The sequence below is a fragment of the Acipenser ruthenus genome, chromosome 42, assembly GCF_902713425.1.
Source record: "Acipenser ruthenus chromosome 42, fAciRut3.2 maternal haplotype, whole genome shotgun sequence".
NCBI classification, from domain to species: domain Eukaryota; kingdom Metazoa; phylum Chordata; class Actinopteri; order Acipenseriformes; family Acipenseridae; genus Acipenser; species Acipenser ruthenus.
The window spans coordinates 9,635,643-9,657,753 of record NC_081230.1 but is presented as its reverse complement, the minus strand read 5'-3'; the positions used below and the strand labels follow the sequence as shown (position 1 = coordinate 9,657,753).

The following is a 22,111-nucleotide window of genomic DNA, read 5'->3' as shown; positions in this document are numbered from 1 at the left end:
CAATTACTCCCCCCCCCCCCCCCCATCCCCATCCCCAGGGCAGGAAGAGAGGGGGGGTCTCTTTCCCTCCCTCTCTCTCCCGGTTGATGCTATTTAATCTCCAGCAGCCTTCCAGCTTTCTGCTCCCAAATTAAACCCTGGCTTTTTCACCTCTGTGCTTTACAATACTTCCCTGTGCTTTACCATACCTCTATGTGCTTTACAATGCTTCCCTGTGCTTTACCAGACCTCCCTGTGCTTTACAATGCTTCCCTATGCTTTACCAGACCTCTCTGTGCTTTACAGTGCTTCCCTATGCTTTACCAGACCTCTCTATGCTTTACAATGCTTCCCTATGCTTTACCAGACCTCTCTGTGCTTTACAGTGCTTCCCTATGCTTTACCAGACCTCTCTGTGCTTTACAGTGCTTCCCTATGCTTTACCAGACCTCTCTATGCTTTACAATGCTTCCCTATGCTTTACCAGACCTCTCTGTGCAAGGCTTCCCTATGCTTTACCAGACCTCTCTGTGCTTTACAGTGCTTCCCTATGCTTTACCAGACCTCTCTGTGCTTTACAATGCTTCCCTATGCTTTACCAGACCTCTCTGTGCTTTACTACACTTTGCTGTGATTTTACTGTGGGAAACTTTTATAAGGGTTGCTGCAGAGAAAAATGGGGAGAGAGAGAGGGATGGGGCAAAGAGAAGGAAGGAGGGACGGAGGGAAGGCCCCTTCTCTCAGACAGTGCCTCTTTGTGTGTCGGACTGGGAGGCTGGACTGTGGAGCTGACAATAACCAGACCTTGCTGAAAGTCCGAGTGCGAGGCTCCCTCCACACCCCTCTCTCCCATCTCCCCCCTTTCACTGTGCTGTCTCTCTCCCTCTCCAGGCTGGCAGACAGTCAGCCCATATGTGGTTTGTGGCCACACCCCTTTCCTGTTGCCCCTCCCTTCCCCCCTCAGTAGCCCCATCCCTCTCCATTGCGCTCTCTCGGTTCTGCACGCGCTCAGTGCGGTCTGACAGACTGACTGGGCTGGTTAATCAAGTTTCTTAAATCTCTGTCTGTCTCTCTCTCTCTCTCTCTCTCAGCAAGGCACAACCTTCATTTGTAATATATATATATAATATGCAGAGATCGAAATTATACTCCTATTGCATAGCAGTTTCACCCAGTCCAGGTTTTACTATGAGCTTGATTAGCCACAGTGTATAAGTAACATTTTCAGGTGTGTCTTATTAAACGCACAGTAAAAACAAAGTGACTGCAGCAGCCGTTGTGATGCTCTGTAGTCTCTGTAAGTCGCTTTGGATAAAACCGTTTGCTAAATGACTAAATAATAATAATTTTGTAGTGGTTAGAGCTGAGGAGGGACTGGGAGGGAGGGAAGCAGCATGGCTCTAGTGGAGCTGAGGAGGGACTGGGAGGGAGGGAAGCAGTGTGGCTCTAGTGGTTAGAGCTGAGGAGGGACTGGGAAGGAGGGAAGCAGTGTGGCTCTAGTGGAGCGGAGGAGGGACTGGGAGGGAGGGAAGCAGTGTGACTCTAGTGGAGCTGAGGAGGGACTGGGAGGGAGGGAAGCAGTGTGGCTCTAGTGGAGCTGAGGAGGGACTGGGAGGGAGGGAAGCAGTGTGGCTCTAGTGGAGCTGAGGAGGGACTGGGAGGGAGGGAAGCAGTGTGGCTCTAGTGGTTAGAGCTGAGGAGGGACTGGGAGGGAGGGAAGCAGTGTGGCTCTAGTGGAGCTGAGGAGGGACTGGGAGGGAGGGAAGCAGTGTGGCTCTAGTGGTTAGAGCTGAGGAGGGACTGGGAGGGAGGGAAGCAGTGTGGCTCTAGTGGTTAGAGCTGAGGGACACACACACACAGTGCTGTTGCATTTTGGGCTCGCACCCAAGTCCCTTGCCTTGAGTTTTAAATAAATAAAGAAGTCGTTACAAGGGGGTCTTTGTGCCGGTCACTTTCAGCAGCACACTCAGCTTTACTTTATTTATTTTTTCTAAACTGTTTTGGGTTTTTTTCCGCCCCAGAAAAAACGCTGCATTGATTAAAGAAATAAAAAAAAATTCCATTTAGTCTCGACCAGTGAGGGAGGGGCTGGGGGGGGGGGGGGGGGGGGGGATTCTGGTTACAAAATTCTTGGCTCTGACCGTTAGATCTCTGTGTGACAAAATCCATCACTGCGAGTACATGATAGGTTCTATTTTTTTTTAGCAATTGAAGTTTTTTGTTTGTTTGTTTGTTTTGTTTTTTTGAGAAGTTCCGTTCCATCCCTGCTGGATTGCTTCTAGCTTTGCATCGTTTTTTTTTTTTTTCCCCCCACAGGAGAGTTAAACTGTGTCAGTCTGCAGCAGCATGAGCAAGCAAGCGAACCAGGAAAACCACAGAGAGGTGTGATTAAACCAATACACAGAGAGACACACACAGAGAGATACTGAGAGAGACGGATGTAATGTAGTTAATACATTAGGAAAAGTCCTTTCCGTGTTTCACAAGCAGCCTGTCAGATGTATTATGGTTGGATACTCCAGTTCCAGGTTTTATAGGTGGCGCGGAAAAACACAAGAAAAGCTGTGTCGATGCTATCGGTAAAATCATAACAAAATACAATCTGTTTAAAATGAAAGCTCCTGTGTACCTGACTCTCTCTACCCCTAACTGTACAACTGAGACACAGAGAGAGAGGCTGAGACACAGAGAGAGAGGCTGAGACACAGAGAGAGAGGCTGAGACACAGAGAGAGAGGCTGAGACACAGAGAGAGAGACTGAGACACAGAGAGAGAGGCTGAGACACAGATAGACTGAGACTGAGACACAGAGAGAGAGGCTGAGACCCATAGAGAGAGACTGAGACACAGATAGACTGAGACTGAGACAGAGAGAGAGAGACTGAGACACAGAGAGAGAGGCTGAGACACAGAGAGAGAGACTGAGACACAGAGAGAGAGACTGAGACACAGAGAGACTGAGCCACACTGAGAGGTGTGAATAAAATCAATACACAGACTTGCCTTGCCAGTCTGTTTGATTTCAAGACTCACTGTAGCTCTCAATATAGCTGTTGTAATTGAAAGCTGAGGCACAGGTGGGTGTGGCCCACAGTCCTTTGTTTATTTTTATAATGCAAATATTTTGTATAAACCCAAATGATCTTCAGGAGCAATGCAGGCAAACAGTGGCACTACAATGCACACGCATAGGGCAGCTACAATGGGGTGAGGCTGCCATTGGTAGAATGGGACCACAGTGTACTAACTATACCCTTCCTCAGTGATCTTTGGAGACAAGCGTTTCTAACGCTAGTGCCTTCATCAGTGTTACTGAGGTGAAACTAGAAACCGAGTCAAGCAGACAGGCGTTTCTAATGCTAGCACCTTCATCAGTGTTACTGAAACTAGAAGAAACCGAGTCAAGCAGACAGGCGTTTCTAATGCTAGTGCCTTCATCAGTGTTACTGAAACTAGAAGAAACCGAGTCAAGCAGACAGGCGTTTCTAATGCTAGTGCCTTCATCAGTGTTACTGAAACTAGAAGAAACCGAGTCAAGCAGACAGGCGTTTCTAATGCTAGTGCCTTCATCAGTGTTACTGAGGTGAAACTAGAAACCGAGTCAAGCAGACAGGCGTTTCTAATGCTAGCACCTTCATCAGTGTTACTGAAACTAGAAGAAACCGAGTCAAGCAGACAGGCGTTTCTAATGCTAGTGCCTTCATCAGTGTTACTGAGGTGAAACTAGAAACCGAGTCAAGCAGACAGGCGTTTCTAATGCTAGCACCTTCATCAGTGTTACTGAAACTAGAAGAAACCGAGTCAAGCAGACAGGCGTTTCTAATGCTAGCACCTTCATCAGTGTTACTGAAACTAGAAGAAACCGAGTCAAGCAGACAGGCGTTTCTAATGCTAGTGCCTTCATCAGTGTTATTGAAACTAGAAGAAACCGAGTCAAGCAGACAGGCGTTTGGTTTTGTTTAGTTCTCTGGTGCAGGCAGGATGTGATCTTGGTTTCAGGCACATTGACAGTTAAATAGTTTCACTCAGAATACCAGAAGGATTAGCTAGTGCTCGGGGGGGAGAGGGGCTGGGAGTCGAGATTGACAGTTGAAAGCGCAGCTCGGAGCTACAGCATGTCTTGATTTGAACAAGAAGGAAAATAAAATGTGTGTGTGTGTGTGTGCAATGATCCCATCCCCCTGATTTGAACAAACCCCCCTCCTCTCTTCCCCTCCCCTCCCAGTAGCACCTGGACCCAGAACTTGGGAATAATTACCCCCCAAAAGCAGGTGTGTGCATGGGGGGCACATTGATATCAGCCTCTCCATTTTTTTTTTTTTCCATAGCCAGGCAACATTACAGTGTGTAATAAAATACTAACCAGAGCTATTGAGACTAGCTTTTTTTTATCGCTTAGTGTTTTTATAGCGTATCTTTTGTTCTATGTGCTTAAAAAACAAAAAATGTAATAATTGAGTTCTTCTTTTCACAAGTTTTTTGTGGCACAAACTGTTTTTTTTTTTAAAGCGCATGGACTTTAGTGGCGCCCTTGACTTGTATTCCATTGTAAAGGCGAGGGAAGGACAGCATTTCTTGTTTTGAAATCTACACATTAAAGAACGGTTTTGTTTAATACCAGCCGATATAAAGGTAGTTAGGAGTACGAGTGTCAGCACAGCCCATAATACTAAACACACTAAAACAGAGAGCTTAACAGACAGAGATGGAACGCAGTTTGTCAGTTGAGTTCAGTCTACTTACACAATGCCGCCATTTCTTTTTGGAGGTCCGCCCCAAATCTGCCAAAGAAGCTCCCATTGGCCAGCAGGTCGAAGGGGGAGTGGCTCCGGAAGGCGAATGGGTAGACCGCAGGGGGGAAGTTGGTCATGTGACCCACCTGGCCCGCCGACGCACACAGGCGTTCCCGGTTAGTAGCCATGGCAACTAGACGGATAGACAGACAGACCTGAGGTAAGAAGGCACCAAGGGGTTTTTTTTCCTTTAGGAGTTTATGTTTTTAAGTTTGTGTGTATTGGTTTTTTTTAATTGCAGTTCGTTGTTGTTTTTGCTGTCTGTCTGTCTCTCCGTTGTCTGTCTGTAATTTTCCTCGATATTCAGCCGCAATGAGGATGTGTAGAGAGTCTGTCGATATCCTTCCCTTTGAAATGAGAGAGAGAGAGAGAGTTAGCTAGCTACAAAACCGACGTTCCTTTTAATGATCTAAACATCTGTCTTATTTCAAGAGAGAGATTTTATTAAACTCGACAGCAATAACCACACATAACAAATAAACAGCATGCCATTCAAATCTACCAATCAGAGCCCGTGTGATGGAAACTGACAGCGCCCTTCGGGTACCGCCGCTAAATATCAGAGCAGAGCGGCGCCAACCGTGTATCCATTATTCCATTACTGGGACGGAGCTCTCCACTGAAATCAGGGGAGGGTCGCTGGGGTCGATCGATTCAGAGTGACAGGAGTGAAGAAACAGCAGCTTGGGTTTGCGATGATCGCTGCTTCTCTTAGACTCTGTGCAGAACAGCGATCCACACAAACCCAAGCAGCTGTTTCTTCACTCCTGTCACTCTGAATGCTGAATCAGTCCACTCAACAGCAGTCAATGACCCTATCCTGTGGAGAGCTTGCGCACCATAATCGGTTCGTGCAGCTCTATATCAACACTCTGCCCCCTAGTGGATGTAAAAATATATCTGTATATCCCATATATGTTCAAAGTGGTACTAACACAGTCCACCCACTGAAAGTGTTGCAGGGGGATGGTTTAATACACTGTGGTGTACCTGCTGTATGTATAGGTGAGGCATGATTCAGAGAGCCGTACTGAGGCCACAGGGAGAGGGGGTGCAGGAGAGGGAGAGGAAATCTCCACACTGTATTTTGCACTAGGAGTGTAGAGTAGAGGCTTTTTGTTCTTTTCTTTTTCAATAATATAACTTATATTGGCTGAACTGTGGCAGTGCTTGCATGACCTGAAAAGACAGAGAGAGGGAGCGAGAGAGAGAAGGGAGGGAGGGAGGGAGGGTTTGTTTTTCCACTTTTGAAATCTTTCCAAGTTGCGTTGTGATTTTTTTGGGCCCAGCCATATGATTTAAATCAGCAGCTTCTCTGCCACTGAGCATAAAGACGTGCTCTGTTTAAAATGCCAGAGCGGAGAGGAGGAGGGGAGAGGGGAGAGAGAGAGAGAGAGGGAGAGAGAGAGAGAGAGAGAGAGAGAGAGAGAGAAGACGGAGAGAAAAGAGGGGAGAGGAGAGACCCTAACCCCAACGTAACCCTAACCCCCTCTTTCTTATTTCCCTATGTTACTTCCTTTTCTCTCCCCCTCTCTTTCTCTCTCTCTCTCTCTCTTTCTTCCCCTCTCCCCCTCTCTTTTTCTCTCTCTTTCTTCCCCTCTCTCCCCCTCTCTTTCTTCCCCCCTCTCTCTCCCCCTCTCTTTCTCCCCCTCTCTCTCTGCCCCTCTCTCTCTCCCCCTCTCTAGTTAATTGCTCCTTTCTCTCTGTGGTGGCGTCTGGTCCCTGTTTCAAGCTCACCACTAATTAGGAGTTCCACTCTGCTAAACTGTTCCACATGTCGGGCTGCGCTGGGCTGAGCCACGTTTCAGGAAAACAGCCCTCCAGCCAGGGTGCTGAGCGACAGCCTTCCCCCTCTCACTCCCTCCTCTCCCTCCTCCTCTCTCTCCTTCTCTCTCTCCCTCCCTCCTCTCTGCTTCTCTCCTCTCTCTTTTCTTCCATCTTCTCTCCATCATCTCTCCTTCTTTCCTCTTTCTTCTGCTGGGTTCATTATCTGCTCTGTGCTTTACTGCACTGTGCTGTGCTTTTACCATCGCAGTAAACTTTGAGAAGGGAGCTGGTAAATGATGGTACTTAACATACATAATATGAATGCATATATCTATACAATTAGAAAGCAAAACATTGTAATAATAATAATAATAATAATAATAATAATAATAATAATAATAATAATAATAATAATAATAATAATAATAAACGTATAAACACTAATCCCAACAGCTAAAGGAGGCTGTGTGGTCCAGTGGTTAAAGAAAAGGGCTTATAACCAGGAGGTCCCCGGTTCAAATCCCACCTCAGCCACTGACTCATTGTGTGACCCTGAGCAAGTCACTTAACCTCCTTGTGCTCCGTCTTTCGGGTGAGACGTAATTGTAAGTGACTCTGCAGAGGCGCCTGGTTTTATTTCATTTTATTATTTTTTAAACCTATTTTAAATACACGCTGTTACTTTTACAACGCAATTATCTCATCGCTCTCTTATACTCCCCAAATCGACCTGACTGGACCTGCCTCGCCGTGTGTGCGCACTGCAAGGTGGTGTGTACTCTCTGACGGGAGAGAGGGAGAGAGGGAGAGAGGGAGAGGGAGAGGGAGAGAGAGGGGGGGGGGAGACTTGCATCAACCCACAGCCAGTACATGAAGTGCTTTTAAAAAAACTCGGGGCTTTCCGTGTTCACTTGGGTGGCTCTCTCAAATTATAAACCTTGAAAAGAAAACTGGCACCAGGTATATTTAAACTGCAGCCGCCTCTCCGCTCCGGGGCATATCCCTCAGTGCGAGGTGCTGTGTTTGTTTAAGAGCTTTTGAATATATATATATATATATATATATATATATATATTATCTTTGTCTCCCACCCCACCTCTACAGTATATCAATGCCTGTCTGTCTGTGTGTCTATCTACAGTAGATCCTCAGTTATACGAAACCTATGAACTGACCGCTCTACCGAACACCCCACTTTCAACTCTAAGTATGCAATCACTCATCCATGCATGCAATGCAACCAAATAGGTGTTCCTATATATAAGGGACGTGCTGGTCATGAAGGAGGCAACATTACTGGACCAACAAACATATCCAGACAAAGCACTCTGCAGTGTTGAGGGTGGAGTTCTCTAACCTTCTACAATGCTGAAAACGTCAAATAAAGCACAAAACCCCAATGCTTTCCTGGTAATCAGTGCTTACATTGTGCAGTGATAACCTTTAGGTGAGTAACAAATTGCTTTGGTTTTGATTCTTTGCTTGTGTTTTGTTTTTTTTTTTCCCCGAGAAGGAAGTAAGAGACACACACACACACACTAAAGTAAGAGACACACACACACACAAAAGTTGTCTAGCAATTAACAAATAATGTTGACAAACATAGCTTTTCACACTGGTTACCCAGGCTCAGTGTTCCAGGCAAATATACCTGTTGAAATTGTAATTATAAATCGAATTTACCCCAACGTTCAACCACAAGATAAGTTAAAAATAAAAAAAGAGGCCGTTTTATAACGGATATGCCAGCTATGACTGGCACAGAAACCACAGAGAACTGAGACGCTACACACTATCAAGAGTCAGTGGGCACTGCCAGCCGAGAATCGAGAACAGAATCATTCTGAACAATGGCTACGAAAAAAGAACTCACGGAGTCAGTCAGTCAGGAAGGAAGCAAGCTGTTCTACTGGTGAGGATCTGGGGAGAGGAGGCTTACTGTATACCAGCAGTAATCTGAATGAAAGAGTCGAGCAAACAGGCACTTCTAATGCTAGTGCCTTCATCAGCGTTATTGAAACTAGAAGAAACCGAGTCAAGCAGACAGGCGTTTCTAATGCTAGTGCCTTCATCACTGTTATTGAAACTAGAAGAAACCGAGTCAAGCAGACAGGCACTTCTAATGCTAGTGCCTTCATCAGCGTTATTGAAACTAGAAGAAACCGAGTCAAGCAGACAGGCACTTCTAATGCTAGTACCTTCATCAGTGTTACTGAAACTAGAAGAAACCGAGTCAAGCAGACAGGCACTTCTAATGCTAGTGCCTTCATCAGTGTTATTGAAACTAGAAGAAACCGAGTCAAGCAGACAGGCACTTCTAATGCTAGTGCCTTCATCAGTGTTATTGAAACTAGAAGAAACCGAGTCAAGCAGACAGGCGTTTCTAATGCTAGTGCCTGCATCAGTGTTATTGAAACTAGAAGAAACCGAGTCAAGCAGACAGGCGTTTCTAATGCTAGTGCCTGCATCAGTGTTATTGAAACTAGAAGAAACCGAGTCAAGCAGACAGGCGTTTCTAATGCTAGTGCCTTCATCAGTGTTATTGAAACTAGAAGAAACCGAGTCAAGCAGACAGGCGTTTCTAATGCTAGTGCCTTCATCAGTGTTATTGAAACTAGAAGAAACCGAGTCAAGCAGACAGGCGTTTCTAATGCTAGTGCCTTCATCAGTGTTATTGAGGTGAAACCAGAAGAAACTGCTAGAAACATTTGTCTGCTTTCATCTAGTTTCAGTAACACAGATGAAGGCACTAGCATTAGAAACATTTATATATATATATATAATATCCTTCACTCCCAACGTGCCTTGCAGTGACTGTGGGAGATCAGGGGTCACCGGCACCCTCGCTCTAATGACGGTGTCGTGTTCCCGGCCTGCAGCGGGGTCGGGGGTCACGGTTAATTGACACGTTCTGGAGCCTCGCTGGTGTTGACAAGCTCAAAGGGGAGTTTGTTTTATAAATGCAAGGCTTGTCAGAGTGCTTGAGAAACAGCCCAAACTAGACACAAAGCATCCCAGACTGATTTATGAGCATATCTGCTGCTCTACAGCTCTGGCCAAAAGTTTTTCATCACCTAGAATTTTAGGATTGAAACATCATTTAAGAAAAAAAAAACTATATGAACATCATTTAGATCTTTTATTTAATATCATGTAGTTAAAGAAACAAAATGATATCGCAAGAAGTCTGTCGGAAGCCATAATAGTAGTACAGTAGTTTTTCATGTTGGATTTCAAGTTGAAATGTCAAAGTTTTCAATCAGTTTTTTGTGAAGTATATGGAAAACTACAAAGTGGTGTGTAATTCAATATCTTAACGTAACATTATTCAGCAGGTTTCATTCGACTTTATGAAGCAAAATGAGTTCATTCTGTCGGGGGATGCAACACCTTTGGCCAGAGCTGTACAGTGAGGCTGCAGCAAGCATGGTAAACAGCAGCTGAGTTTGATACAGGAGCCTGTATGGCAGGATCCAAATGATCATTTAGAGATATCTTAAAACATTTCAAGATATCATTCAAACATTTTGAGATATCATGTGCAGTTTGACAGATTGTTAAAGAAACATTTTAAGTTATCTGTAAATCAATCAAATTGATCTACAGATAGCTTTAAATACGTCAAACTGACATTTAGATATCTTTTAAATGATTTACAGATATCTTTTAAAAATACCAGGAAGTTATTTCAAGATGTCTTTTGAATGACTTCCTCATCATTTTCAGATCTCTGAAAATGAATGACAGATATCTTAATACTATTTGAAGATTTGTTTAGGTAACAAGCTCAGGTGTGTCTCATGAAAGAGTAATTAGCAGGGTTGTGGAAAATACAGCGCTGCCCGTCCCCACGTGGTGCTACAACTGTTTAAATAGCGCACCTGTCCTTTTTCTTTTCATTGTTAACATCCTGGCAAATTTTTACACGTAGAATTTTAAAGTCTGTTTCAAAGCCCTTTTCAAAATGTCTGTGCACTGGGGTTTGAGATCTGTCCTCTAAATCACTGCAGGAAGAGCGATTGGGGGAAAGAAAAACAAACAGAACAAGTGCTCTGGCTTTTCTATTCTGTACCACATCATTGATCGTTATCGCTGTGTTACCTGTTTGACAATGTGGGCGATAATCCTTACACTATCAGTGCACTAGAGCAGACATTGTGAAAAGAGCTCTGAAACAGACTTTAAAGTTCTAAGTGTAACCTCAGGTGAGTCTATTAAACTTGCAGTGAAACCAGGAATGGAACAGACTGCTGTGCAACGGGAGTCTAGTTTCCACCCCTGGTATGTTATTTATGTGTCGGTGTCAGGGGTCCATTTCCTCGTCATGGTGTAAGTCGGCTTGCCGATGGCGCAGTGACTCTCCGAGTTGTGTTTTGAGCTCCGGGTGATTAAGCAGCAGGGCGGAGTCTGCAGCCCGTAAGCAGGAGCTTGTGGCAGTAATTGTGGAAACACCCTGAGAGCCGGAGGAATGCATTGTTCACACTGACTGCTGGGCGAGACCGACTGAAACCCACAGTCCTGAGGAGTGACTCTGCTACAAGAGGGGAGATCAGCCAGAGAGACAGAGCACTGGACACAGAGAGAAAGAGAAGGGGGAAAGGGAGAGAGGGAAGGGAGGGAGGAGAGAACGCATATCAGCCAGAGAGACAGAAACTGTCACAGTGGACACAGAGAAAGAGAGGGGAAAGAGGAGAGGGGAGAGAGCAGAGCACTGGACAGATATAAAGAGAGGGGAGAGGGAAAGAAAGAAAATGTAAACAGAGTAAGTAATTTTAAACTGCCTGTGTTGAGTGAATCTAAAGTGTGGGGGGGGGATCAGGATGTGGGGTCCTTAATACCTGCTGCACAGGGAGAGTGAATCTACAGTGTGGGGGGGTCAGGATGTGGGGTCCCTGATACCTGCTGCACAGGGAGACTGAATCTACAGTGTGGGGGGGTCAGGATGTGAGGTCCCTAATACCTGCTACACAGGCAGAGTGAATCTACAGTGTGGGGGGGTCAGGATGTGGGGTCCCTAATACCTGCTACACAGGGAGAGTGAATCTACAGTGTGGGGTGTCAGGATGTGGGGTCCTAATACCTGCTACACAGAGAGAGTGAATCTACAGTGTGGGGGGGTCAGGATGTGGGGTCCCTAATACCTGCTACACAGGGAGAGTGAATCTACAGTGTGGGGTGTCAGGATGTGGGGTCCCTAATACCTGCTGCACAGGGAGAGTGAATCTACAGTGTGGGGGGGTCAGGATGTGGGGTCCTAATACCTGCTGCACAGGGAGAGTGAATCTACAGTGTGGGGTGTCAGGATGTGGGGTCCCTAATACCTGCTGCACAGGGAGAGTGAATCTACAGTGGGGGGGTGGGGGGGGGTTGCACAAATGCTGTTATGCAATTGAGAGGTGAGTAAATTCATTTAATTGGCTCTCTTCTCCCCCCTCCCAGGTCATAAACAGAGCAGTCTGTAATCCAGAGAGGAAATGAGGTGCATCGCATTCCAGAGATCATTACAAGTTAAAACCGAGTCAAGCAGACAGGCCTTTCTAATGCTAGCGCCTTCATCAGTGTTATTGAAACTAGAAGAAACCGAGTCAAGCAGACAGGCGTTTCTAATGCTAGTGTCTTCATCAGTGTTACTGAAACTAGAAGAAACCGAGTCAAGCAGACAGGCGTTTCTAATGCTAGTGCCTTCATCAGTGTTATTGAAACTAGAAGAAACCGAGTCAAGCAGACAGGTGTTTCTAACGAACCTGTGGATCCGATAGAAGACCTAACGATGAACATCACAACTGAATAAGAGCCCACCCCCAGCCTGTACAGAAGCAGCGCTGAGGGCTGCTATTGAGGCAGGAAGGACACTCACTCCAGCCCACGAGAATTCCCAAATTATTCCAACCACAGACTCTGGAAATGATTTGGAACGAACGAAGGCTCCAATCAAGATGCTGATGAGTAATTAGAAGAAATGAATACCAACACCCAGGAAAGTGAATACCAGCACCCCAGCAAAGTGAATACCAGCACCCCAGCAAAGTGAATACCAGCACCCCAGCAAAGTGAATACCAGCACCCCAGCAAAGTGAATACCAGCACCCCAGCAAAGTGAATACCAGCACCCAGCAAAGTGAATACCAGCACCCCAGCAAAGTGAATACCAGCACCCTGGCAAAGTGAATACCAGCACCCTGGCAAAGTGAATACCAGCACCCCAGCAAAGTGAATACCAGCACCCAGCAAAGTGAATACCAGCACCCCAGCAAAGTGAATACCAGCACCCCAGCAAAGTGAATACCAGCACCCCCAACAATTCTGTGTCTCTAAATGTGCACAAGCAAAACATGTAGAGCTTTATAAAGTGCTGGCATGCCAAATACTTAGTTACAGTTCGGACTAACACACACACACACAAACATACACAAACTGACACACACTTATACTCACACACACACACATATACACACTGACACACGCAAAACAGATACACAAGCACACACATACTTACAAAACAGACACAAACCCATACACTTACAAAACAGAAACGGACATGCTGACACACAACACACAGAAAAGACACGCATAAAAACTTAAACACACACACCGACACACACAACAAAACTGACACACATTCATACATATGCTGAAAAGACACTCTCGGTGACTCACGCACACAGACACGCACACACTTGGAAACAAAACTATTAAGAAACTATGAAGTCTTGCTTGTTCGTAGTTTTAACTCTGACTCTAAGCGGACACACAGACACACCGAGACACGCGCTGAGACTGGCACAACCACACACACAGAGACACACAAACTTACCCATAAAAATAAAGCAGCTCTCTCCACTCCAGAAATCTCAACAACACACTTTCTATCGCTCTGTCTCTCTCTCTGTCTCTCTTTTTTCCTCTTGTTTTACAAAGTAAGTTTTTTTTTAAATTGCTTTTAACTTTTTTTTTTGGTTTTCCTTTCTTGCTGAGACTTGTGAGAGGGAGAGAGAGGGGAGGAAAGAGAGACAGAGAGGGGAGCGTGGCAGTACAGCTGTAACCCCCTGCACCCCTCTTCAATTCTTCACTCACCTTGTGGTAGCAGGGGGCTCCAATGCACCCCTGTCCCGCGCTGGAAAAGGGGTGACACACAGGCAGGACGATTCCCAAAAAACAACACAGACCCAGAGAGAGAGAGAGAGAGAAGGGTGAGTGTGTGTGACTATGTGTGAGTGTGGCAGTCTCTCTGTCTCTCGCTCTCTCTCTCTCGCTCTCTCTTACTAAGAAATCATTATACTGTGCTATTCATGAACCGGCTTGTCACGTGACACGGCACTCAAAATATACAGCACATTTTTTCACAAACCACAGAATGCCTGCAGGCGAGAGAGAGAGATGCACAGAAAGAGAGGGAGAGAGCAGCCAGGCTGGGCTGTTTTTTATTTTTATTAAATTTTTTTGTTCCTGCTTTCCATTCTCTCTCTCTCTCTCTCTCTCTGTGTCTCTTATCGTCCTTCCCCCATTTCTATTTTTACTCTTTACTTTCTTTTTCCTTTTTTCTTTTTTTAAGAATACACTTCTTGAATTGTCATTCTATCTCTACCCCTCTCCCTCACTCTATACCCCTCTCCCTCACTCTCTACCCCTCCCTCTTCCCCTCTCCCTCACTCTCTACCCTCTCTCTCCCCCCTCTCTCAGTGTATTGACACAATAACATTCGTCGCGCGAACATTAAAAACACATTTTCTGTGAGACACTTCAATCAGCCTCTGCTAGCTGCCAGATTTAATTTCAGGAAAAAAAAAAATCTTTGGAACGATCTTTCAACTGCAGACCCTGCAGCCGAACCTGGTACCCTGCTACTGAAATCCAGCCCTCGGCCTAAACTGAGCCCCCCAACCCCCCCCCCTTCTAGCACTCCCCACTGCAAAATCAGTGCTACTGAGTCAAGCAGAGAGATGTTTCTAATGCTAGTGTCTTCATCAGTGTTATTGAGGTGAAACGATTAGAAACCGAGTCAAGCAGACAGACGATTCTAATTCTTGTTTCTCTCTCCCCTCTCTTTCCCCCTCTTTCTCCCTCTCTTGGTTATTTTTTTCGACTTCAGCACTAAATTAAAAACTCCTGTTTCTTCACGCAGCTCTGGTCTTAATTTAATACGTTTTCTTTCTTTCTTTTTCTTTCTGCCAACTTTTTTTTTTTTTTACAAAAAAAAAAAACACTTTACCCTCTCTCCATTGATGAGCATGAAAGAACAAACCCTTAGAAAAGTGTGCATTGTAAAAGCACAGCAAAGTGTAATAAAGCACAGTTAAAGCATAAGGAAGCATTGTAAAGCACAGAGAGGTCTGGTAAAGCATAGGGAAGCATTGTAAAGCACAGAGAGGTCTGGTAAAGCATAGGGAAGCATTGTAAAGCACAGAGAGGTCTGGTAAAGCATAGGGAAGCATTGTAAAGCACAGAGAGGTATGGTAAAGCATAGGGAAGCATTGTAAAGCACAGAGAGGTCTGGTAAAGCATAGGGAAGCATTGTAAAGCACAGAGAGGTCTGGTAAAGCATAGGGAAGCATTGTAAAGCACAGAGAGGTCTGGTAAAGCATATTAATAAACATAGTAAACCAGGGTAAACTCTGGTAAATGTAGAGTATAAGCATGGGAAAAGCACGAGGGGAGTCGGGACCGACAATCAGGCGAGGGGCATCGCTATTGATCGGGCTGCAGAAAGAAAATCTCAGTCCGTTCCATGACAAGCCTTCTTGACTCAGAGCTTTTAAAAGGCATCGTGCTTCTCTCTGTGTTTCTCAATCCTGTTACACACTCCAGAGCTGCAGCAACCCATTCTTCAACTGCCCGATTTATCTGATTTACTGAGATTGAGCTCTCTGCTGAAATCAGGGGGGGGGGGGGGGGGGGGTTGGGAATATGGGGAGGGCTGCTGGGATTTAGGAGTGGGAATTCTGTCCCTCCCTTTCAAGGGAAGATTTTCCGAGGCTGTCAGACTCTGGAGAAGAAAGCTGTGTGATCCCTGAGGGGAGAAGCAGCCGCACCTAACACTCGGAGTTAACCCCTTCACCGCCGGGGCTGTGGTATATTGTTATTATTCAATCTGATCTCCCTTAACCCTTTTTCAGGTTTGAAATATTAAAAAATAGCTGAAATAAATGTAGTTTTGGACACATTATAATATATATTTTTCATATGGGAGCAGGGAAAAAACTCTTCTAGGCTATATATAAATATAGGGGACATATGGAAGACTAACAAGCAAATGCACGATAGCCTCATATGATAAGGATGCCATTCTTTCCCCCATTAACACATTTTCAATGAAAAGTATATTTGTGTCCAAAAGTACTCTTTTTTTTTTTTAGCGGTTTGATATTTCATGAAAGGATTAAAGAGAGTTCTCAGTTTGCAAACCTTACTCTCAGTTCCACTCGCACTTCCTAGGTCCACCTCCGTGAAGTCTTCTGCGCTATTGGCTGAAAACATGTCGAGGCAGCAGGAGAAGCAGCAGTTGGTTGGTTATTGACAGGATAAGGAGCTGGGGGGGGGGGGACACGTTTCACTCTCAGACGGCCCAGGCCGTGCAGCACTGTCTGAAAGCACTTTTTTTGGTTTGTTTGTTAGTTTTTCACAGACAGGGATTTCTTTATGATCATGTGGCATGTGAGGGGGACTGGGTACCAGGGTTTGAAGTAATGAAACCTGTTCAGAAGTACAGTCAAACCTGCTGCATTGAAAACCAAACAAGCAAACAGAAATAGGCTTAGGGAAGCCCTTTTTTTAAGAGAATGAATCTGGGTTCAGGGAAGATTTAGTTTTTCTCTGTAACCTTTAAAAAAAACTTTCCTCTTTCAACCACAATTGGAAGCCTACTCCCCTCCCATGACACCACCCACCCCCCCCCCCCCCCCCCCCGCAGGGGCACGCTGGCGGGCGCCAGGGTGTCAGAGGTCATGGGGAGGTCACGGAGGTGGGCTGAGGGTCATTGTCACGGTCACCGCTGTGGTTTGATGTGATCCGACAGCTTTCCAGCGATACTGTGAGTCACCTGTCAAAGCAAATACTGTGAGGGAAGAGAAGCTGAACTGGAGAAGAGAAGAGAGGGGGGAGAGGAGGGAACTTGAACTTGAGAGGAGAGGAGAGGGGAGAATGTACCGGTAGTTAACATTTTTCAGTATTATTTTTCTAATGTTTTCAATTTATTTTTGGGGGAACTTGTTAAACCAAAAACATTTTTAGAAATGTAATTTGAACTGGAGGAGAGAAGCGGAGAGGGGGAGTGAGGGAGGGGAGGGTATCCCTTCTGCTAGCGATCATTTCTTTATCTCTGAACAAGTTTAAAAAACTTTTAGATACTGACACAATGGAGAAACCATCAAAGAACATGTATAAAAAATATTTATATAGAAATAAGACTCCTACTGCACAGCAGCGTCACCCAATCCGGGTTTTACTATCAGCTTGATTAGCCGCAGTGTGTCTAGGTAACAAGCTCAGGTGTGTCTCGTTAAACTCCTAGTGAAACCAGGAATGGATCACACTGCTATGCAGCGGGAGTCTTATTGCCATCCCTGCTTCTCTCCCTCACCACCCCTCCCTCTAATCTTACCAGCTAAAATCTCGCCGCCCCCCCCCCCCCTCCCCTCTTTCTGTTTATGCGCAAATCCCCCCCCAGGGAGGAGCTGTGCTCTGTGGTTTTGTGGTTCCTCTCATGTAAAGGATGTTTGTGACCTGTATTTTCGAAGAGATTTGGTGTTTGCGTGAAAATGTCGTCCATTTCTATCTCGAGTGGTTTCTGTGAACAGGAAGCTGCATTCTGATCTGATTGTTTGTTTCAGTGTTGGGGGGGGGGGGGGGGGGGGTACCATTCTTATGTTTTTAATTAAGATGATTTGATTTAATATTTGACATGGTCTCACTCTCTCTCCCCCCCATATAAAAGTCTCCCATAGTAGAAGCACTGCAAAGTGTAATAAAGCATTGTAAAGCACAGAGAGGTCTGGTAAAGCATAGGGAAGCATTGTAAAGCACAGTGACAGCATGGTAAAGCATAGGGAAGCATTGTAAAGCACAGAGAGGTCTGGTAAAGCATAGGGAAGCATTGTAAAGCACAGAGAGGTGTGGTAAAGCATAGTGAAGCATTGTAAAACAGAGAGGTCTGGTAAAGCATAGGGAAGCACTGTAAAGCACAGAGAGGTCTGGTAAAGCATAGGGAAGCATTGTAAAGCACAGAGAGGTCTGGTAAAGCATAGGGAAGCATTGTAAAGCACAGAGAGGTATGGTAAAGCATATTAAAAAAAAATAAATAACTAAGGTAACTAACCCTTATAAAGTTTACCATAGTAAAAGCACTGCAAAGTGTAATAAAGCACAGTGACAGCATGGTAAAGCATAGCGAGGGTAAACAAATGCATTGTGCAACCTTGAGAAAAGCACTGGAAACCAGCAAACACACAAACACACACTGAGAAACACACACACAAGCACATAATGTGTCAGTCTGCTCTGAATCGGGCGTGCCGTGGAGAAGCACAGAGGCTGCGGTGTGAATTATCATCAGAGGCATGTTGGGACTAGAGTGATCAGACACAAAAACACAGAGACACTGACACACACACACATACACTCTTGGCGTTCCCTCGCCAGTCGATGTGGGCGGCAAAACCACTTCCTGTTATCGTCAAGTGGGTACCTGTGAAGGACCCGAGAGAGCTGCCCTGCTGTGAATTGGTGTCTGTCTGTGCCTGACTCGCTGTGCTTGTCAGTCTGTCTCTCAGTGGTTGTGTGTGTGTGTGTCAGAGGGTCTCTCTCTCTCACTCTGACAGCAGTGTGGCTGGTTGCAGTGGGGTCGGAGGTCATGTTGTGTTTGTGTTGCTTGCTGCTTGCTTCTCTGGCAGCAGCTGGATTTATGAGAGTGAGCTGCTCTTCACAGGAGCTAATGAAGACAAATGAGAGAAAGATTTATCTCCACTTTCTCCTCTTCTGTCTCCCTACTCTCTATTGCTCCTTTTCAATCTCCCCTCTTCTATCTCCCTCCTTGATCTTACCCTCTCTTCTCTTTTCCCTCCTCTCTTTCTCTGTTCCCTTTACTTGCTATATCTTGCAACTACTTTATTTCCTGACTTCAATCACACACACACACAACTCTTTTTATAATCTTTTTCTAAGAAGGTCATTGTTTTCAGGAAAGCGTAACGTCTAAAATCCATTTAGCACTCTGGTCTGCTGATGTGATTATATATAATTTCAAAATGACGCTTTACTCTAAACAGCAGAGCTGAATCGGGATCCCTGGGAGGCCTATCAATGACCCCTATCTAGTTAACCCCTGACCCCTCCTGACCCCTGACTCATAAATCCCCAGATAATTGACAAGAAGTAAGCCCCCCACCCCTTTGCTCCCTGTCAATGCAGACAAACTGGGGAGCTAACAAGGCTTGTAATTTAGCCTTTTACACTGGCATTGCCTGCTGTGTGCTGGGCAGAGCCTCGCTGTACTGTACACAGGGCAATGCTGGCGGGACCACACTGTATAATACTGTAAAACCCTGTACAGAAGTACAGCAGCTACCCAACATGGTGTCTATAGAAAGCTGTAATCTCCTCTCTCCTCTCTCCACTCTCCTCTCCCCCTCTCCACTCTCTCCTCTCCCCCTCTCCACTCTCTCCCCTCTCCTCTCCACTCTCTCCTCTCCACTCTCCTCTCCCCCTCTGCACTCTCTCCACTCTCTCCTCTCCCCCCCCTCCACTCTCTCCTCTCCCCCTCTCCTCACAGCCCCTCTTTGTTGGTCTCCTCCTGGCAGCTCTGATTTTAATTGCGGCGGGCAGGGCTGGCTGTGGAGTGAGGTCATTTCCTGTTGCTGTTTAAAAGGGCCCCTCTCTGCACAGCAATCGTGTGATTGCACAGCTTCACTTTGAGCTGTGATTTTCCTAGGATATCATTTCACAGCATTGCGCTGCTTTTAAATTAGAGAAAACAAGTTCTCTCCCTGTCTCCTGCTCTGTCTCTCCCCCTCCCCCTCTTTCTCTCTCCCCCTCTCCTGCTTTCCCTCTCTCTCTCTCTCTCTCTCATCTGTAATGAGATCACTTTTTCCCCCTGTGATCCTGATTGATGTCATGTGAAATTGTGAGGCTGCCTTCATTACAGACAGAGAGAAAGAAAGAAAGCAAGCGCTGGGCTGCAGTGTGGAAGGCAGCGGATTTGAGCAACTCAGTGGTTAGATAAAGAAAGCACTGGGCTGCAGTGTGGAAGGCAGGGGGTTTGAGGAGCTCAGTGGTTAGATAAAGAAAGCGCTGGGCTGCAGTGTGGAAGGCAGGGGGTTTGAGGAGCTCAGTGGTTAGATAAAGAAAGCGCTGGGCTGCAGTGTGGAAGGCAGGGGGTTTGAGGAGCTCAGTGGTTAGATAAAGAAAGAAAGTACTCCTTTTTAAAGGGGGGTGAGGGTTACGAGAGCGGATTCTCCTTTAAGAAGTGAGGAGGCTGGGATGTTGCCCGGCGTTTGCCCTCCGCAGCTTTGAAACTGAGAACAGCAACATGTGGCACAAACATGGTGCGGTCAGAGAGAGGGAGAGGGGAGAGTAAAGGAAAAAAGAAAAGATTTCCACACTGCAGCCCGGTTCTCTGTCTCTCTTCTCGTTACAGGAATGCAGCTACAGGTTAACAGGGAGATGTCTGAATACTGAGCTCCCAGCGTGCACCCTGTCTGAATTACGAACTACAGCTCCCAGCATGCACCCTGTCTGAATACTAAACTAATGAACTACAGCTCCCAGATTTCCACAGATTTTGAGGGGCAACACTGCAGGACAGGTGACAGAGTGCACCCCCAAACCACCCACACCCCCCAGAATAAGGCTGTGTGAGACTGATACAATCACTGAGGTACGTGCGTGCGAAAGTGTGCGTGCGTATCTATCTCTCTCTGTCTCTCTCTCTCTCTCCCTCTTTCTCTCTCTCTCTCTCTATATATATATTAACTATGCTTGCTACGATATTGCAAGATTACTGCAATATGCTCACTGTGATTTTACTGTTGTGACGTGTCGCCAAATTATGAAGAAAAATAATTGAAGACTCGCTAATTTAATAATTAGTTGATTAACTAACAATCAGTGCTCTCGCTCTTCTCTCTTATAAAACAAGCATTCGTTTTTTGGGGTTCAGTTTTTCTGTTGTGGGGGTCTGAGGGGCATAGGAAGGGAGGGAGGGAGTCAGAGTCTCTGACTCTCTAAGCTCTTTGCACATGTGGAAATGATTCCTCGAATTACTGTGTGAGGCTTTGCGTTCAGGAAAGGGCTTTTTTTCTCCCTCGTTGAACACAACGAGGTCTTTGTGACAAAGCAAGTTTACTGCTGTGGTATCCCCCTGGTAAAAGCACAGCACAGTGTAGTAAAGCACAGTGAAGATAATGAACCAGCCCCCTTCTCATATATATATGCATTGAAGTCAATGGGAACGTCCCTGTAAGGTATCAGTATTGCCATGGTGGTCCACTAGGAAAGGTGCTATATAAAAATAAAGATTTAGTTTTTTAATTAAAAATATCATCATAGTCACGTTATGTTGTATAACCTGGTGAATTTTTTTAATAATTGGACTACGAGCGCCATCTGCTGTTGGTTCGCAACATCCGCATCCTTTGGGTAACGACAAATAAAAAATAAAAAATACAACTTAAAAAAAAAAAATTAAAAATATCTCCCTCTAGTGAAAAATTAGAAAAACAACAGCTGGTTCTAAATTTTATGCGAAAAACGATACCCTCTGCTGGAGACATGGTGAACTGCAGGGCAGTTCTGTATGCTGCGGAGGTTGCGTTCAGCTCCCCAGAGCTTGCTGCGCCGGCTGGTGTTGGCATGTCATTCTGACGTCACACGCAGCTTCTAGAGAAACGCCGCCTCCAAACCTTGCTGCGCAGCACACATTTTCAACGTGCTATAGTTACACTGGATTCCACCCTGCACGGAGTCTGGGTGATGTAATTGACTAGCATTAACTGTACTGTAACATTTAATTCATACAGAGGGCAGCAGTGTGGAGTAGTGGTTAGAGCTCTGGATCCTTGACCGGCGGGTCATGGGTTCAATCCCCGGTGAGAGACACTGCTGCTGTTCACTTGGGCAAGGTATTTTATCTAGATTGCTCCAGTAAAAACTCAAATAATGTGATGTCTTGTAACAATTGTAAGTCGCCCTGGATAAGGGCGTCTGCTAAGAAATAAATAATTGATTGATTTTTTTTTTAATATAGCGTTGACAAGGCTGTTCACGGCTTCATTGTATAATGACGAGATGTCGTTCGCCTCCGCTAACAGTAGTTTTAGTGGGTATTTGCATTACGACTAGCAGCTCACTCGTGATCTGTGCATCGTCTCTGTGGTTCACAGCCGCAGCCGGTCTCCCGCAGCAACGTTTCAAAGCTGCGCTGAGCTGTGCAGAATCTGCGCAGACGTCTGTGGGTGGAGTTGAGTGACGTCACGCAGCAGCCCTTGATGAAGGCGCATCTCCGCGTTTCTGTGCAGAACAAATCAATGAGACGCCCGTCTGAAAATGCGCTGAGTCTGGCCGTTAAAGCTCTTTTTAATATA

At 45.7% G+C, this 22,111-nt stretch overlaps 1 protein-coding gene across 1 annotated transcript in view; it reads right to left on the bottom strand.

Annotated features, from left to right (window-relative positions):
• LOC117962575 (retinoic acid receptor gamma-A-like) overlaps nt 1–13,955 on the bottom strand; it is a 35,211-nt gene extending 21,256 nt beyond the window's left edge. Inside the window, exons 1-2 of the mRNA XM_034913894.2 lie at nt 13,614–13,955; nt 4,723–5,119 (exon numbers count right to left, since the gene is read on the bottom strand). Of these exons, the coding sequence (XP_034769785.1) occupies nt 4,723–4,900 (178 nt within the window). The 5' untranslated portion in view covers nt 4,901–5,119; nt 13,614–13,955. The remainder of the gene's footprint in view (nt 1–4,722; nt 5,120–13,613) is intronic.
• Nucleotides 13,956–22,111: the final 8,156 nt, after the last annotated feature.